We start from the raw sequence: 20,000 nt of genomic DNA on the forward strand, positions 1-20,000 counted from the left end.
AGATAAATATTAATTAAATATTTTTAGTTAAACGCAAAAAAAATTTTACCTTTTTATGAAACAATTTTTTTTGCATTTAAAAAAACACAAAAGTTTTTTACATTTTTACCCCTCTAAATATTTATCCTTACCTTTTACCTAAACATTATACTTAGCTGCTCCTTTAAACATTAAGCCCCTTTTAAAAATTTATTTTTCTTCCGTATTTATATAATATGGTACGCGCCCAAATTTTTCGAGACCCCTCCATTAAGAGTGACCAACTGAACATGGGCACAGCCGCCCATGTGCTCGTATATTTGACTTGTTGACTCGAACCCCGCTCTTTAAGATCACACTGCTCCCGTCTTTCATACGCCATAGCAATTTCGTAGAGCAAAATGTACTGCTTCCGCATTCTCCCTATCCTTATCTCGCTCTCGCTCTCAGCGACCGCCGCCGTAAACTCGCCGGCTCCAGCGAAATCATCCTCAAACCCATTCACCGAAAAGGCTGCAGTTCTCCGTTACTGGAACCGAAAAATCCCCAACTCTTCTTCTCACCCACCCTTCCTCGTCTCCAAGCTAACGCCGCTCTCCATCTCCGACGCCGCCAAGTTCTCCACCCTTGCTGCCTCGGACCCCTTCAAGCTTTCCTCCAGTCTCCCTTCCTTTTGCTCTGCTGCCGCCCTGCTCTGCATCGCTGATCTAACCCCATCACTTGCCTCTCATCCCCGTGACTCCGCCTTCTCTGTGTACCAAAACACCAACTTTACCAATTACGCGAATACCGCCGGCGGTGGCCTCTCTTCCTTCAAACGTTACTTCGGGAATGAGGTCCCATTAAGCACATTCACCCGCTACGGTCACGCTTCCGGTGGCCACAACGACACCTTCGCCCACTACGGCCCCGGGAACGTTGACACCGGTGCCAATTTCACCTCATATGGAGCCACTTCCGCCGGCGGATACGATAAATTCAACACCTACGGCAATTCCACCAACGGCGCTGCACTAGGGTTCAAAAATTACAACACCGAAGCCATCGGCCATATAGGCGAATTCTTACATTACTCCGACGATTCCAACGTTGGACAGCAGCTCTTTTCCAGCTACGGTAAGGGCGGCAGTGGCACAACATCCGACTTCGCCACTTATGCCCACAAATATTCCAACATAATTGAAACCGGCTTCAATCATTACGGAGAGAAGGCCGTCGGGAACACGGATAACTTCAAGACCTATTCCGAACACGCCAACATCCCCGACAATCACTTCGAATCGTACGGATCTGGCGAACTCGGTGGAATCGAAACATTCACCACATACCGCCATCAATCCAACATCGGCGACGATTCCTTTACTTCCTACGAGAAGGGCGGCAACTACGGCACCGCAAAATTCAACAATTACGGCAATGACAGCTCGGGCACCGATGCCTTCAAGGGCTATGGCTTGGCTTCCACCAATGGTCAAATCACCTTCAATTCCTACTTCGAGGACAATACAACTTTCGAACTCTACGCGAAAACCGGGATTGACTTCAAATCCTACCACAATTCCTCCTCCGCCCAAATCCATACGGAGTCGAGGCATCCCGAGACAAATCGGTGGGTAGAAGATGGGAAGTTTTTCAGGGAAAGCAGCCTGAAAAAGGGTACGGTGATGCCAATGCCGGACATTCATGATCGGATGCCTCCGCGGTCATTCCTTCCGCGTTCGATCGCTGGGAAGATCCCATTTACCGTCACCGCCGTAACGGAAATCTTCAAGTTCGCTCCTGGAACAGCCATGGCAAAGTCAGTGGCTTCAAACGTCCTGCCGAGCCGTGGGGAGACGAAGCGGTGCGCCACGTCAGCCGAGGATATTATCGACTTCGCCGTCTCTGTACTCGGCAGCAAAGTTGAGGTGAGATCGACGGCGAACACGAAAGGCTCTCGCAGTAATATTCTTGTCGGTGAGGTGAAGGGGGTGAATGGGGGTAAGGTTACCGAATCGGTGAGCTGTCACCAGAGCTTGTTCCCATACTTGGTTTACTACTGCCACTCTGTTCCTCGAGTGCGCGTTTATGAAGCTGAAATCTTGGCCATTGATACCAAGGAGAAGATCAATGATGGAGTAGCCATCTGTCATATTGACACGTCGGACTGGAGCCCAGCCCACGGGGCCTTCGTGGCGCTGGGTCCCGGGCCGGGGAAGATCGAGGTGTGCCATTGGATTTTTGAGGGGGACATGACGTGGACGGTCAGTGATCTTGCATGAGCGATGTAGCCATTACCCTCTGTTCTCTTATCCTGTTATGGATTATGTAGATTCCCCGCGTCCCAGGCAATCGAGATTTGGGGCCGACGCCACTCTCGCATTATCAGTCCCGTTGGCATCAGTCCGCTGTAATGTCTTTTAATAATAAATATATTAGCAATTTGAATTTTGTTGGGTAGTAATAATTTTAAGCGTTGAATTCTAAATTATTGCAGGGTGGCATGTGGGCTTCACTATTTTTCTACATATATTTTTGGGGCAGGACAAAGTCAGTATTTTACGGTTTTTTACTTTATTTTTTAACTAATATATTGTATGGAGCAGGGCTTCACTTTTAAAAATAAGGGAAAATTTTGGAAAGGAATTTAACGTAGTAAAAATTTATATTTATTCTAAGAATTATGGAGTAGCAAAAAGTCCATTGATTTGCTTTTACACTAGTTATGAGATTGGAGTCATTCTCTTGGCATAACTACTGCGGTATATTCCACGTTACACTTTAATTTTTTGCAATACAGTCCCAATTATTTCGTTGATTTAAAACTCATATATATTTTTTGTTTGGGACTTTTATTCATAGCTTCATTGAGAAGCTTATTACATCAACACTTGGGTTGAGTTTTGTGCGAAGCATATAAATATTGTATAAATTAAAATATAAAAAATGCTTTGGAAAAGTATGTTTAAAATTATTTTATTATCTTTATCATATTTAATTAAATTTTGTTAACACTAGAATCATTTTTATTGGATTAAATTTTCCATTAAAAAATATGGTTGGACAATTACTTATTTACTTGCATTATTTCAAGCTGTATCTTAGACCCCGTTGTAGGAAAACTTCTTCGGTGGCGTGATGTGATTCCCCGCCTCGTCAACTAACGATCATCGGAAACTGGCTATCTAGCCACCTGTGTTCTTCTTAACATCCTCCTATTCCTCAGAGTTCGTTTCTTATTCGTTTGTTATTGCTTCACACTCTCCTTTGGCTGGATCCCTACACTGGCTTGGGACTGGCTCATGTCTCACTCAGTGTCCGGCAGGATTTCCTTTTCCTCTCTGAAAAGCTTCCGTACTTTCTCTTTCATAAATAAATCAAGAATAGCTCTATCACAAACCCTTCTATTGCCCACATTTTCATGAATATTTTCTTGCTTTATTTTGTTTAACAAATCTAATTATTTTTTTGCCATGAGATTTTTCAAATTAGGCAAAATTTTCTGAATTCAAATTTTGAAATACTCTTCATATTTACCTACCTATTTTTGGAAAGACTTCAAATTGTTTCCAAATATATATAATTAAAAAAAAATCAAAAATTGAAATTATTCATATATTTAAAAATTATTTTGCTTTCTAATATTTTCTCCATCATTTAATTAGTTGAATTTATTTAAATCAATTCAATTGAATCTATCTAGAACGTGCTTAGTCGTCCTCCCCTTTTTCTTATTTTGAATAATTTAATTGCTTTAATTAAATCAATATAATTAAGTTAAGTGATTAAGTTAATGCATCTTGATTTCAAGTTAATTTCATATTTGATTTCATCATAAATTTAAAACTAAAATATTTTCTTGAAAGAGATTTCTCTTTAATTCAAACTTTCATTTATTTTCGATATAAAATCATGTCCAATTAAGACATGTATGGCGAACCCATTGAGGTGAATATTTTCTTTAATTATTTTCAAATCTTCATTTCGTTCTGAACAAGAAATCATCCTATTGAAATTTTGTCCAAAACAAGTTTTCAAGAATAGCTTTACCAAACCAAAAAATCACTTAATTAATTGTCTTTACTATAATTTCAATCCTCCAATATCTAACTAGATCAAATTTCATCTTCTCTTTCACATATTTCCAAACTCTTTTCTCTTGAGGAGATATGCAAGGAAAATTTGTTTCTGTTTTATTGCCTTCTTCTCTGAATACTTCTCCATCTTAGATCATGTGGGTAAACTAAAACTCGAGAGATCGAATGATTGTGGTAACCAATAACGGGAACAAACAAAAGATGTGTATAGGAAGCCTTCATAAAACGAATTTTTGCATTGATAGTTCCAAAGCATAAATATGAAGTGAGATCAACTCAATCTGCTTTTAAGAAAAACACAATTGCGGGGGAGGCCTTATGAAAGCTAACTACCAGAGAGTTCAGTTTGATATGCCTATTCTAGGGTTCACTTCCTCTTATAAGGACAAATCCTTATAGTTAATTACATCATAAGTAGTCAAGAAAACTTAATAAAACTCCTGCTTGAGGTTAAAATTTGTTCTCAAAAGTTTAAATGTCTTTGTCAAGTAAAGGAGTTCCTAGGTCCTATCATAAGGGTAGTAAATTCTTAAAGATTTTTAACTATCCTAATTTTTTTTTTTGTTTTGTTGTTGATGGTTCAATTGACATTCATCCTTTTACTTTAGGCATTGAATGTCTGTCCCTGCAAAATAAAGTTAGCACACCTAATACATGCAAAGTAAATCTGGGATGATGTCCACCGTTTATCTTCTGCAGCTCTGCAAAAAAAAGTCAGTAGAAAATTATATTTTTATTCTTTAAATGTGTTTGTTTATTAATTTTTAATTGTTAGACAACTCGGTCAAGACGCCCATGACTGTCGTTTTGAGGTCATCGGGTACCCAATTTTCTTAGTTTGAAAGGTGGTCAAACCTACTCTGACCGAATGACCCTTGTTAGCAACCATAGATTGTGTCGTCCAAGAGATCTTCATAGACCCAAATTTTTGGGGTTCAAGTTTCATTCGGTCATCTTTTTTCATTAGTGTTTTATTTAAGTTTTAATATCTTTTTCAGAGTTTGAGGGTGTTAAGACTTATTAGTTGGCTAATGTTTTTAAATTTGCCAATTTGTGTTTATTTTTGTTGTTTAGGATGACTTGGTCAAAGTCCCATGGCTTCGTCGTCTCAGGGCCATTAGGAATTGTGTTTTGATTAAACATAGGCACAAGTGACTGAAAGGTATTTTATTAGCAGCCATGAGTTTCCTCCTAAAAAATATCTTCTCAATCCAAGTTAAATTTTTGGTTCAAGTCTAAGTTTTGATGTCTTTTAGGGTAGATTTTATGTCATTTCTGTTATGTGGGTGACACGCCTGAAAATGTGCTACTCTTTTATATGCATTTAATGTTTTTTTTATTGATATTACAGTTAAAAGGAATGTATTTTTGTAATTTTGATTGCAGGTACAATATGTTAAGAAATTGGAGTAAATGGAGCGAAAATGGAGCAATTTGGAGTCAAATGGAAAAGGAAAGAAAATTTTGACATGGTGCCTTGGTTCAACAATCTGGCGCCAATATGCCAAACAACTAATTCAAGCATCTAGAAGGCTAGTGCCTCAACTCCACGGTTGGGCGCCTAAACACCAGAAACTGACTTGACATTTTTTTAAGCCTTTTGGACAGATTTTCGAAGGGTGGGGGTGTCCATTCGAGCGAGGAGGAAGCAGAAGATTCCAAGGGTTAAAAATGCAGGGGAAGAGGAAAAAAAATGAGAGGTTTCTTTCATTTATTGCATTTTTGAGTGATATTTGGGTGAAATTATTAGGTGAGTTTGAGAATTCTTCGAAGTAACTTTATAAGAATTTCTTAGGGAGGAATTTGAGATAAGTGCTTTGTATTTTTGTTTGAGTTTTGTTAAATTTTATTATGAAAACCTAATTTTAAATATTAATCCATGTGTTTTTATATTTTCCCAATGAAATCTGAGTAGTTGCTTTTATCTCTCCTTGTGATGAGAAATTATCACTTGTAGGATTAAATTATTTAGAATTGGTTTTATTTCAATATTGTGATGATATATTACTTCACACTTAATTTACTTAGGCAATTTGGCCAATTGTTTAGTTAAAACATATTGTGAAAATATAATGACCCGGGAGAGCTATGTTTTTCCTTAATTAGTAATTACCAAAAATAATCTTGGGGTGAGTGCAAATAGATAGGGACATAAGTTTTGATAAGTGTAAATTCGTGATTCTTGGGTGATCGGCTAAAACCTTAACCAATTTGATCTATGCTAGGTTAGCCAAATTGAGGGCTTACGTCGGTATTTTAGGTTGACAGGCTAGAATCTACTCAACATAACCAAAGATTTAGAAAATTAACTCTAGGTTAGTCAATGTTCTTTATGCACTCGAAAGAGGGTAAAGAATTGACATGCTCCTATTTGTCACAAAACTATATTTAAATTTATAAAAATTTGATTCCTACACTGAATATGACCTCATTGCGGACTTTCACATAATTTGAGCACTTCTACATAACATTAGTTAAGAAACACTTAGCATTTTCTTTAAATTTAGAAATAGAATTAGTTGGTATAAGTACTCCTTTTTACACATATAATTTCAATCTTAATTCTTAGATAAGTTACCTACAGTTTAAGTAGAGTTTTATTAAGTCTATAAAAAGAGATTTTCCTTCCCTATGGGATTGATACTTGGGACTAAAAAAAGTCCTCTACCACCGGAATGATACGTGCACTTGCATTTTTATCATAATGAATTTTTGAAATTAATAATTAGAAAATATATTTTAAAATTAGTATTACCTACATCACTATGAGTATCCTATATAAAAACATAAAATTATATTATCAGCATAAAAAGCTGTCAAGTTCTTAGCACCGTCGTTGGGAAAGCAATAGAACTTTTGACTTACAAATTTTAGTTGAAATGTAGACTTATTTTAGAATATTTAAAGTTTTGTTTTTCTAAATAAGTGCTTTTTTGTGTGTCAAATATAAATATAAGTATTTTTGAGTCTTTTGTTTAATTTTACTTTCCGAACTTCTACTTTTTAATGTATAATTCAGGATCTAAAGGTTTAGTACCCTATGGTTCTGAGTTAGAACGAGCTATTAGAAATTTTTTTAAGAAAAAGAACTTCACAATTTTAAAAAAAATGGCGAACACATCACATAACAACTTAGACAATCATAGGTTGACAATGAACATCATCACGTGCAAAGTCCTTTAAGGGATTATGCAAACTAAAACAAATCAAATTTACCTCAGCATACAAATGCCTGCTGCAGCAGCTAACTCTTTGGACTTGAAACCCACTATAATCCAAATGATACACAACAACCAGTTTGGTGGAACTCCATTTGAGGATCCAAACTTACACTTAGATAGTTTTCTAGAATTTTGTGCTTTATTTAACTGCGATAGTATATCAAATGATGTGGTTAGACTCAAACTTTTCCCTTTTTCTTAAGGGATAAAGCTAATATGTGGTTGAACTCTTTAGCACCCGGATCTATCAAAACTTGTGGTGATTTAGCACAAAAAATCCTAGCTAATTATTTTCCAGTATAAAAAACTTCTAAGCCTAGAAATTATATTACCTCATTTACTCAGTATGAAGATGAGTCATTATACGAAGTTTGGGAACAATTTAAAGAACTCCTTTGGAAGTCTCTATATGACACTTTGCTAGACTGATTGATTATTCAAACATTTTATAATGGCTTAGTAGGATCCCTTAGATCTATCATTGACACTGATGTTGGTTGTTCATTAATGTCAAAAAAATTTGATGAAGCATATTATTTACTCGAAGAGATGACTATGAACAACTTTCGATGGCCCTCTACAAGGGTAAATCCAAAGAAAGTAGCCAACATTCATGATATTGATGTGATCTCTATTTTGGCTTCTCAGGTTGCTGTGATATTTAGGAAGTTAGACCAATCTGGAATGTGCTTACCTCAAACATCTCATGTGAGTGACGAAAACTCATTGGGATAAATGATTGATTCTTAATCACCTTCATATGGGACTTTAAATGCATATAAAAACAGACCCAATAACCGATATTCTTACTTTTATAACCCAAGTTAGAAGAACCACCCTAATTTTAATTGGAATAATAATTGTGATGGTGGAAACCAACAACAAGGAAACAATCAAGTGAACTCATTGAAAAACTGGAATAATCAAGGTAGTGTTAATTATAGAACTTTGTATCATCCTGCTTTAACAATAACCAACAATTTAAGGAGAAGAAGTTGTTTATGGAAGAAGTGGTGTTACAGATGAGGAATAAATTGCAAAGTCAGAGTGCTGCAATTAGAAATATTGAGCATCAATTGGGATAAATTGCTAACTCACTTAACAATATGATTTAAAGAGCTCTTCCTAGTAACACTGAAATTAATCCTAAAGATAAAAATAAAGAGCAAGTTAAATCTATTAAGCTGAGAGGTGGTAGAGAATTGGATACTGAAGTAAAAAAAGAGATTGAAGCTGAGAGGGAAGCTGAGAATATTAAAAAACATGAAGAAAATGTTTCTAAGGATATGGAAAAACCTATATCTCCAACTATGATCAACTTAGAGAAAACACCGCCTCCATTTCCTTAGAGACTTAGACAATAGAAGCTAGATCAACAATTTTTTAAGTTTCTGAAGATATTTAAGAACCTTAAAATCAACTTTCCTTTTTTTTAAAGAAATTTTAAGTGTCAAGATCAAGGAAATAAATGTCAATGTTCAATCCTAAGATAATAGATTACTAAGAATCTGAAACTACTTTAAATGTTTTATTTTTTTGTCGTTTTATTTTGTTGATGTTGTTTGGTTGCTTTGTTATTTTATTTATGCCATTTGATTGTATTAATGTTGTTTTGTTGTTTTGAAATCATTTTGAGATTCACCGTTCCATCTTCAGAATGTCATCTAAACAAAACAGAGTTAGCACATCCTGATAATATGCAAAGTAAATCTAAAACATGACGTTTCTTATGTCTTCAGCAAACCTGCAAAACAAAATTAGATTAGCATGAAATTATATTTTTATTTTATAGTTTAGATGGATGCATAATTTTTAGAAAACCTGGTCATGATGTCTATGACTCAGCCGCCTCGGGGTCATAAGGGTATTCAAATCTACTTAATTTAAAAGGTGTTTAAACCAAGATCGAAAGATTCTTGTTAGCAACCACAGATTGCATCATCCAAGAGATCATCGTAGATTTGAACACTAGGATTCAAGTTGTGTTTGATGATCTTTGTTCATTAAGGTTCAATTTAAGTTTCTTATTCATATTTTAGGTTGTTTACCATTTTTTAGCCATATGATTTTATTTTGTCATTTTGTTATTTTTGGGATGACCCGGTCAGGACCTATGGTTCTGTCACTATGGATTATTAAGTTTGTGATTTTATTAATCACAAGTGACTGGAAGTAGTTTTTTAGCAACCATGGGTCACCTCCTCCAAAATATCTTTTCAAACCTAATTGCATTTTTGGGTTCAAGTTTAAGTTTTATTATCTTTTAGAGTGGATTTTATGTCATTGGTATTTTGCACAAATTTTATTTTTGTTAATTTTGAATTTTATGTCAGTAGATTTGTAAGTAAAATTTATATGTGAATCAAATCATCAATTTTGAATTCATTTTAAGACTAAACTTAAAAGAAATTTAGTTAAACTTGATGTCACTTTTAAGTTTAGGCCTGTTGTTGGTTAGACCTAAAGATATTTGATTAAGTCTAATATAGGTTAAACTTAAAGTTTAGGGTCAATGTGGATAGAACCAAAAGGAGATTTGATTAAGTCCAATATGAGTTAAACTTAAGGCTTAGGTTCAATGTAGGCAGAACCTAAAGGAGATTTGGTTAAGCCTATTATGGGTTAAACTTAAGGTTTAGGTTCAATATAAGTAGAACCTAAAGGAGATTTGATTAAGTGCAACATGAGTTAGACTTAAGGCTTAAGTTCAATGTAAGTAGAACCTAAATGAGATTTGGTTAAGTCTAATATGGGTTAGACTTAAGGTTTAGGTTCAATGTAAGTAGCACCTAATGGAGATTACTTACGTTCAATTTATGTAGAAACTAAAGTATGAGATGGCTTAAGTTCAATTTGGGTAGAACCTAACATTTGAGATGGTCTAGGTTCAATTTGGGTGAACCCTAAGGTTTGGGTTGGTTTTGGTTCAATTTGGGTTGAACCTAAATTTTAGGTTGACTTAGGTTCAGTTTGGGTTAAACCTAAGGTTTAGTTTGACATAGGTTTGATTTGGGTTAATCCTAAGATTTAGGTTGGCTTAGGTTCATTAGGTTCAATTTGGGTTGAGGGGTTGAGCCTAAGGTTTATGTTGGCTTAGGTTCAATTTGGGTTGAACTTAAGGTTTAGGTTGGCTTAGGTTCAATTTGGGTTAAACATAAGGTTTAGGTTAACTTAGGTTCAATTTGGGATGAAGCTAAGGTTTAGGTTGGCTTAGGTTAAATTTTGGGTTGAAACTAAGGTTTAGGTTAACTTAAGTTCAATTTAGGTTGGACATAAGTTTTAGGTTAACTTATGTTCAGTTTGAGTTGAGCCTAAGGTTTAGGATTTAAGACAACTTAAACTTAATTTAGGTAAGGCTTAGTAGATAATTAAGTCTAATTTAGGTTTGAATTAATTAAAGATTAAGATGGGTTAAGCCTAATTTAAGTAAGGCTTAATGAATTTTTAAGTCTAGTTTAGCTTAGACTTAATTAAGGTTTAAGATAAATTAAGCATAATTTAGGTAAGGCTTAATGAGAGTAATTCGGTCGAATTAGGGTGAGACCCAATTAGGGTTTAAGTTTAATTAAGCCTAATGTAAGTAAGGCTTAGTGAGATTAATTAGGTCTAATTAGGGTTAGGCCAAATTAAGGTTTAAGGTTAATTAAGCCTAATGTAAGTAAGGCTTAATGATATTAATTAGGTCTAATTAGGGTTAGGCCTAATTAAGGTTTACGGTTAATTAAGCCTAATGTAAGTAAGATTTAATGAGATTAATTAGGTCCAGTTAGGGTTAGACCTAATTAAGGTTAAAGGTTAATTAAGCCTAATGTAAGTAAGGTTTAATGAGATTAATTAGGTATAATATGGTAGATCTAATTAAGGTTTAAGGTTAATTAAGTCTAATGTAAGTAAGGTTTAATGAGATTAATTAGGTATAATTAGGGTTAGCATAATTAAGGTTTAAGGCTAATTAAGCCTAATGTAAGTAAGGCTTAATGAGATTAATTAGGTCTAATTAGTGTTAGACCAAATTAAGGTTTAAGGTTTAATTTGGGTTCATGTGAGTTGGATCCAAAGGGTTTTTATTTAACTTGGGTTCATGTGGGTTGAACCCAAGAGGTTTAGGTTTGACTTAGGTTCATGTGGGTTGAACCCAAGGGGTTTAGATTGGATTCAAGTGGGTTGAATCCTAATAGTCATTTAAGAGAGGTGATTAAGCCTTTGGAGATTTTAGGGTTAAAATGTAAATTTTAGAATTTACAATTTTACCATAAATGGCTAAGTTGTCATTGTAAATATTGTTAAAGGTTAGAAATTGTCATTTTAGAGCTTAAGTTCATTACCGTAAATTTCTAACAAATTTCTAATTTAATTTCCAATTTTTTGATTTTTTATAATTATTTTTTAAAATAATAATAAAATTAGCTGAAAATTGATATTTTTCAGTTCGGGAAAGATTTCCAAGGAAAAAAGAAAATTTCTATGAAAATTTTCTGTTTATCAGATTTATAATCTATTTTTAATAATTAAATTACTCCAGAGAGTAATTGATTAATTAAAAATTAAGTATAATTTATTAATTCCAATTTTCTTTTTTGTAATTTTCTCCTTATTTTCCTAAATCTTGAGGTATTTTTGTTTTGTTTTTATGATTTTTCTATGTCAAGATATGATTTTTGGATGGTTTTATGATTTTTTCGTAATTAATTAAAAAGAAAATAGGAATTTTCTATTTAATCCACTTGACACCATGTCATACCTTGGAAGGGTTGAACTCTATGCGACGTCGTTTGATTCGCAGGACTTTGCACGCAGGCAGCCACGTGACCCTCAGTTTCATCCTCTTCATATGGATGGATCAGCGGTGAGGCTATGCCAGTGTCGTCCATATTTTATACGCAAAAATAGACGACATCAGGTCATCGTCCCGAGGGGATGTTAACCCTAGAACGATTCGTAATTAAACCCTAAGATCTCGCTCAAATCTTAATGGATTTTCATGAAAGTTGTTTCTAAAGCTTCATTGCCTCAATACAACCATATCCATATGGTTATGTGGCTATGAGATGATTATTTTCGTCACAACATTCCAAACGTGAGATAGAAATTAGGGTTAGAGTCCCATACCTGTTTTCAAGAGGTGAGGCCTCAATTGAGAACGATCATCAATACCTTGCAAAGCTCCTCCTTAGCTCAATTTAGAGTGAATTGTAGTCAAAATATATCCTAGATGAAATGGTGATTTGGTTTTGCCTAGGAGTGGGTTAGACTGCACGGGAAAGGCCAATTATGTTAGGGTTCCTCTTCGTAGAGCTTAGGGAAGCTTTTGTAAGAGCAAAATCAAAGTTTGGAGATGGTTTTTGTTTGACCCAAAAAATCTCTTGAATTTCAAGTCCAAAAGTGGGGCTTCCTATAAAATTTCTGAGGCTGAAACTATAGGGGTTTGGATGCTCAAGAGATAGGGAGTATTTTCTCTTTTTGGTGTAGCAGAGTTTAGGGATTATATCTTGGTTATTTTTTTATGTAGGTATTCTAGGGTGACAAGCTAGAACCTACTCAGCATAACCAAGGATTTAGGAACTTAACTCTAGATTAGCTAATGTTCTTTGTGCACTCAGAAGAGGGTAAAGAATTAGCATACTCCTATTTGTCAAAAAACTATATTTAAATCTATAAAAATTTGACTCTTACACTGAATATGACCTCATTGCAAGGAGAAGGACTTCCATATAATTTGAACTCTTCTACATAAAATTGGTTTAGAAACACTTAACATTTTCTTTAAATTTAGAAACAGAATTAGTAGGTATAAGTACTCCTTTTTACACATAATTTCAATCTTAATTCTTAGATAAGTTACCTACAGTTTAAGTAGAGTTTTATTAAGTCTATAAATAGAGATTTTCCTTCCCCGTAGGATCGATACTTGAGACTAAAGAAAGTTCTCTATCACTTAAACGATACATGCACTTGTGTTTTTATCATAGTGAATTTTTGAAATCAATAATTAGAAAATATATTTTGAAATTAGTATTAGCTACATCACTAGGAGTAGTCACTATAAACACATAAAATTATATTATCAGCACAGAAAGCGGTCAAGTTTTTGGCGTTGTCGTCGGGGAAGCAATAAAACTTTTGAAGCAGAAATTAGTTGAATTGTAGACTTATTTTAGAAAAATTGTAGTGTTGTTTTTTGATGAGAAGCATTTTTTTAAAACTATATATATATATATATAAAATTATTTTTGAGTGTTTTGTTTAAATTTATTTTCTGAACATCTACTTTTTTATGTATTGTTCAAAATCTGAAGGTTTAGTGCCCTATGATTCTGAGTTAGAACAAACTATTAGAAAAATTCAAAAACAAAAAGAACTTCACAATTTAATAGAAATGGTGAACACATCACATAACAACTTAGATAATTAAACTATTGACAATGAACATCATCACATACAAAGTCCTATAAGGGATTATTCAAATCCTAAAACAGATGAAATTTACTTTAGCATACAAACCCCTGTTGCAGCGGCTAACTCATTTGAGCTAAAACCCGCTATAATCCAATTGGTACACAATAACCAGTTTGGGGGAACTCCATCTAAGGATCCAAACTTGGACTTAGCTAGTTTTCTAGAATTTTATGTTCATTTATGTGCGATGGTGTATCAAATGATGTGGTTAGACTCAAAATTTTCCCTTTTTCTTAAGGGATAAAGCTAATGTGTAGTTCAAATCTTAATTACCCAGATCTATCAGAACTCGGGGTAATTTAGCACAGAAAATTCTAGCTAAGCATTTTCCACAAAAAAAAAATGCTAACCTTAAAAATGATATAACCGCATTTCCTCAGTATGAAGGTGAATCATTATACAAAGTTTTAGAACAATTTAAAGAACTTCTTAGGAAGTGTCTACATCACGCTTTGCCAGACTGATTGATTAATCAAATATTTTATAATGGGTTAGTAGGATCCCTTAGATATATCATTGACACCGATGTTGGTTGTTTATTGATGTCAAAAACATTTGATGAAGCATATTATTTATTTGAAGAGATGACTATGAACAACTTTTTATGGCCCTCTGAATAAATAAATCCTAAGAAATTAGCCAGCGTTCATGATACTGATGTGATCTATATTTGGCTTCTCAGGTTGTCGCAATATCTAGGATGTTAGACCAATTCAGAATGAACTTACATCAAACACCTCATGTGAGTGAGAAAACTCATTGAGACAAATGATTGATTCTCAATCACCTTCATATGAGACTTTAAATGCAATTAATAATAGACTCAATCACTGATATTCTAATTATTATAACTCAAGTTGGAAGAACCACCCTAATTTTAATCGGAATAATAGTTCCGATGGTGGAAACCAACAATGATGAAATAATCAAGCGAACCTTTTAGAAAACTGGAACAAGCAGGTTAATATTAATTATAGACCTTTATATCCTCCTGCTTTAAGAACAATCAACAATTTAAGGAGAAGTTGTTTATGGAAGAAGTGGTGTTACATATGAGGAATAAACTACAAAGTCAGAGTGCTGCAATTAGAAATATTGGGAACCAATTTGGATAAATTGCTAACTCACTTAGCAATATGACTTAAAGTAATCTTCCTAGTAACATTGAAATTAATCCTAAAGATAAAAATAAAGAGAAAGTTAAAGCTATTAAGCTGAGAAGTTGTAGAGAATTGGATACTGAAGTAAAATAGAGATTAAAGTTGAGAGTGAAGCTGAGAAAACTGAAAAAATTGAAGAAAATGTTCCTAAGGATATGGAAAAACCTCACTCAAACTAAGATAAATTTAGAGAAACCACTGCCTTCATTTCTTTAGAGAATTAGACAACAGAAGCTAGATCAACAATTTCTTATGTTTCTAAAGATATTTAAGAATCTTACAATCAACATTCCTTTTGTTGAAGCATTAGAGCAAATGCTTAGTTATGTTAAGTTCATGAATGATATTTTAAATAAGAAAAGAAAGTTTAGTGACTATGAAAATGTGGCACTGCGTTAAGAATATAGTGCAATAATTCAGAAAATGCTTTCTTAAAAACTTAAAAGATCCTAGTAGCTTTACTATCCCTTGTGCGATACGAGAAAGATTCTATGGAAAAACTCTAAGTGATTTAGGAGCTAGCATTAACCTCATGCCCTTGTCAATTTTTTAAAGGTTAGGCTTAGAAGAGATTTCTCCCACTAATGTAACCCTTTAGTTAGCTGATTGTTGGATCATTTATCCAAGAGGAGTTATAGAAGATCTATTAGAGAAGGTGGATAAATTTATCTTCTCTATGGATTTCATTATTTTAGATATGGAGGAAGATAAAGAAATACTTATCGCTTTAGGGGGACATTTCCTTGCTACTAGACGAGCTATGATAGATGCACAGAAAGGAGAGTTAATTATGAGAGTTAATGACCAGGAAATTACTTTCAATGTTTTAAAGTCTATGAAGTATCCAGTAAAGGAAAACGAAAAAGAGTGTTAAAGAATAAAGATTATTGATTATTTAAGTAATAAACAATTCATAGAAAGTTGTGAAGTTAAAATAATACAATAAGAATTAAAGAATGTAAATAATAATGATTTCCAAGATAAGTCTATTGAGATGATAAATGAGGATTCAAACTATGTTCAAGAAAGGTTTGAGCTTTTAGATGCTATAGAAAATAGTAAACCTCTCTTTTCTTCTTTTGACAAAACTCCTGAGCTAGAGATGAAAGTACTCCCAGTGCATCTAAAGTATGCTTATTTAGGAAACTCATCCACACAATTGATATGCCTAAAATATATAGTATTTTTAGACATATTTTAATACATATGTTTGATATATTGCGCTTTAATGGAAGGTATTTTTGTGTTTTTCTTTCAGGTACAGGTAAAAAGGTGAAAAATGCTTAAAGGAGTGAAAAATGATCAAATTTTGAGCAAATAGGTGAAAAATATGCAGAACTGTTTTGGCGCTCAGATCCGGCGCTTAAGCGCCGGTTAAACAGAGAAGGCCACGCATAAGCACCGGAGGCCCCGCGCTTAAGCGCCAGTGGCAGTTATTGATGAGTAAATTCAGTTTTTGCAAATTTTGATGTGGTTTTTGAGGCACCTATTGGCTTAATAGGTGGTTACAAACACCATGGACAAAAATTATTACGAAAGGATGCATCGAAAGGATGCATCTCTTAGGGATGCATCTCTTAGGAAAATACAACGAATCAAGACACATTTTGAAGAGATACCAAGGCACCTTTTGGAGAATTATAAAAGAAGGAAGATTAAAACTTTGAAAGCTGTCCTGAAAGTTCTGAGAAAGTTTTGAAAGTTCTAAAATTGGGCAGTTAGTTGGAGAGATTTTCAGGCACCACATATTTATTCTTTTTATTTTAGTTTTATATTGAGAGTGTTGTAAAAGAGAAGAGATTCAAAGGAACTTCAAGGGTTTGGTAGAGGACTTGAGATAAGTTTTTATCTTTTTTTTAGACTATTTTTGGTTTAAATTGAGACTTGTTGTTGGTTTGACAATGATTTCTACTTTTAAACTAAAGTGTGGTTTTGTTTTTTCAAAAGATTCTGAGTAGTTTTCTTTATCTTTCTTCTGAAAATAATAAGTAATTAAGTGTTGGATGGAAGTTGTGGATAATATTGATCTTTAATGTTGGAAGAAGATGTGATGATTTAAATCCATGTACTTCATTTACTTCTTGATTTCAACAATCTAAATATTAAAATTTATTGTGAGAACATGTAAGTATCGGGCTGGTTTTGTCTCAGTCAACAATTGAAAAGAATCACATGAGGTTGTATGAATGAAAATGTAGTTCATATGATTGAGTGCAAATAAATAGGAAAATATTCATTAAAGGGTGTAGAGTTAGAGGACTTTAAAGTCAGGTTAAGCCCCTAATTTAGTTTATTATTTTAGGTTCTGATACAAGATATTAGCCCCCAGGTGGAGGGAATCGAGGGAACTCTAGAATGAGAGCTAGTATCTTCTCTGCCTAGCCGGTCTTTAGAACTATTCAAACTTTAAATTAGCCAATATTCTTTATAGCATCTCTAGTAAGGGTAAAGAATATTATTGCTCCTATTTGACACAACACAATATGCATACTTCCATAACAGAATTTCTATACTTATTACCGATTCATGATAAGGAGAAAGATATTTTCATATTTAGTGCTTTTCTTTTACAAAAACTCAAGTATCTTTTTAAGTTTGTTTTGTTTTTGTCAAAATATTAAAATTACCAAAAATATTTAAACTTTCTATACTGCAAAAACATCTTTTGCTTAAATAATTGTCGTTTTAAAAATAAAAACTTTTCCAAAAAGCGCATATTGCATATCTTCCCCGTAGGTTCGATATTCAGGTCTTAATCAAAAAGTCCTATATTACTTGGTAATGATACGTATACTTGCGTATACTTGCGTAGTATCCACTTGCGTAGTATCCAAATATATATAAATTAATAGTTAAATTCTTATTTTTCTTCAAGATCAAGTTTTTGGTTTCGTTATGAAATAAGGAAATACAAGTGAAAAATATAATCAGAATTATTATTATACTATTGCATAAGCAGTTTAGGGATCAAGTTTTTGGCGCCGTTGTCGGGTAAGTGAAGTGAAAATTGTAAAGAATCTATTGATTTAAAAGAAAATTTATATTTTTAGAAAGTCTTATTTAAACTTTAAGTTATTGTATTTCATTTTATGTGTGTTTAGCTTTATTTTATTTTATGTTAGTCTATGGGTAGTTCAGGTATTGAAGGACTAGTGCCCTACGATTCTGAAGTAGAGAGAACTGTTAGAAAAATCAGAAAAACCAAAAAAATTAAAAATCTTGAAAAAAATTAAAAATCTTGAAAAATCCAAAAAATTATAGAAATGACAAACCAAAACAATCAAAATATTGAAATTCATCAAGAGTTTAGACCTTTAAGAGATTATGCCAACCTTACTGTAGATGAATAGATTATGCCAACCTACCTTACTGTAGATGAATTTCATTATAGTATTCAAAAACCTAGTGTAGTAAGCTTAAACCTGTTATTATCCAAATGGTATCAAATAATCAGTTTGGGGGATCACCAACTAAAGATCCAAATTCACATCTTATCAATTTTCCAGAATTGTGTGCTACAATTAAATACGATGATGTCATAAGACTTAGGTTATTACCTTTCTCACTGAGGGATAAAGCTAAGATGTGGTTGAATTCGTTAGCACTTGGATCTATCAGGACATGAGATGATTTAGTACAAAAATTTCTTGCTAAATATTTTCTACCATAAGAAACTGTGAAGCTTAGAAATGATATTACATCTTTTAATCAGTTTGAAGGGAAATCTATTTATGAAGCATGAGAACGATTTAAAGAACTCTTAAGAAAGTGTCCACACCATGCTATACCAAATTGGTTAATAATTCAAACCTTTTATAATGGATTAATTGGTTCTCTTAGGTATATTATTGATGTCACTGCTGGTGGTTCATTGATGTCAAAACCATTTCATGACGCTTATGCTTTAATTGAAGAGATGGCTACCAAAAATTAAATTTTCAATGGCCTTCTAAGAGGGTAAATCCTAAGAAAGTAGCCAATACTCTTGAAACTGATGCATTTACTATGTTAAGAAATCAAGTTGCTACAATTTCAAGGAAGTTAGACCAATTTGGAATGAATTTTTATCAACCAATTTCCATAATCAAAGAGAATTCATTAGGCCAAATGGTAGATTTGCAAGTATCATTAGAAACTTTGAATGTCATAAATAATAAGAAAAATAACCCATATTTTAATTATTATGACTCAGGTTGGACTAACCATCCCAACTTTAACTGGAATAACAATTCGGGTGGTAATAATCAGTAATGGGGGAACAACCAGTAAACCCATTGGGAAACTGGAACAACCAAGGTAATAATAATTATAGATCTACTTATCCTCTAGGTTTCAACAGTAAAACACAATTTAAGGATAAAAAGTTGTCTATAGAAGAATTGGTGTTACAAATGGATAATAAGTTACAAAGTCAAGGAGCTACAATTAGAAATATTGAGAATCAACTTGGGCAAATTGCAAGTTCATTAAATAATAGATTCCAAGAAACACTAAGGTAGGGTTCAAAAAGAAATTGAAGTAGAGAGAGAAGAAATTGAAGAATCAAAAGAGGATGCTCCAAAAGATTCTGAGAGACCTATTTCTCCGCTGAAAATTAATTTGGAAAAATCACCACCTCCATTTCCTCAGAGACTTCGTCAGCAGAAGTTGGATAAGAAAATTTCAAAAAATTTTAAAATATTTAAGAAAATTACAATTAATATTCCATTTGTTGAAGCCTTAGAACAAATGTCAAGCTATGTAAAGTTTATGAAGGGTATTCTCAACAGGAAAAGGAAGTTTGAAGATAATGAGACTGTTTCACTTAGTGAGGAGTGCAGTGCTATAATTCAGAAAAAGCTTCCTGAAAAAGCTTAAAGATATTGGTAGCTTTACAATTCCATGTGCAATAGGAGACAGATTTTATGGGAAAGCTTTATGTGATTTAGGTGTAAGAATTACCCTTATGTCATTATCAATATTCAAAAGATTGGGATTAGAAAAAATAACCCCTACTACTGTAACTCTGCAGTTAGCAGATCGTTCGATAACATACCCTAAAGGAGTTATAGAATATGTCCTAGTGAAAGTGGATCGATTTATCTTTCATGTTGATTTCATTGTGCTAG

General features: G+C 33.4%; 1 protein-coding gene across 1 annotated transcript; it reads left to right on the forward strand.

Annotated features, from left to right (window-relative positions):
- Nucleotides 1-293: 293 nt before the first annotated feature.
- On the forward strand, nucleotides 294-2,591 carry LOC110038521 (BURP domain-containing protein 12-like). Its single transcript, XM_020743389.1, has 2 exons — nucleotides 294-2,368; nucleotides 2,456-2,591. Exon 1 carries the CDS (start codon nucleotides 381-383, stop codon nucleotides 2,238-2,240), a length of 1,860 nt encoding a protein of 619 aa, XP_020599048.1. The 5' UTR covers nucleotides 294-380; the 3' UTR covers nucleotides 2,241-2,368; nucleotides 2,456-2,591.
- Nucleotides 2,592-20,000: the final 17,409 nt, after the last annotated feature.

This window comes from Phalaenopsis equestris, unplaced genomic scaffold, assembly GCF_001263595.1.
Source record: "Phalaenopsis equestris unplaced genomic scaffold, ASM126359v1 Scaffold000002, whole genome shotgun sequence".
Taxonomy (NCBI): Eukaryota; Viridiplantae; Streptophyta; class Magnoliopsida; order Asparagales; family Orchidaceae; genus Phalaenopsis; species Phalaenopsis equestris.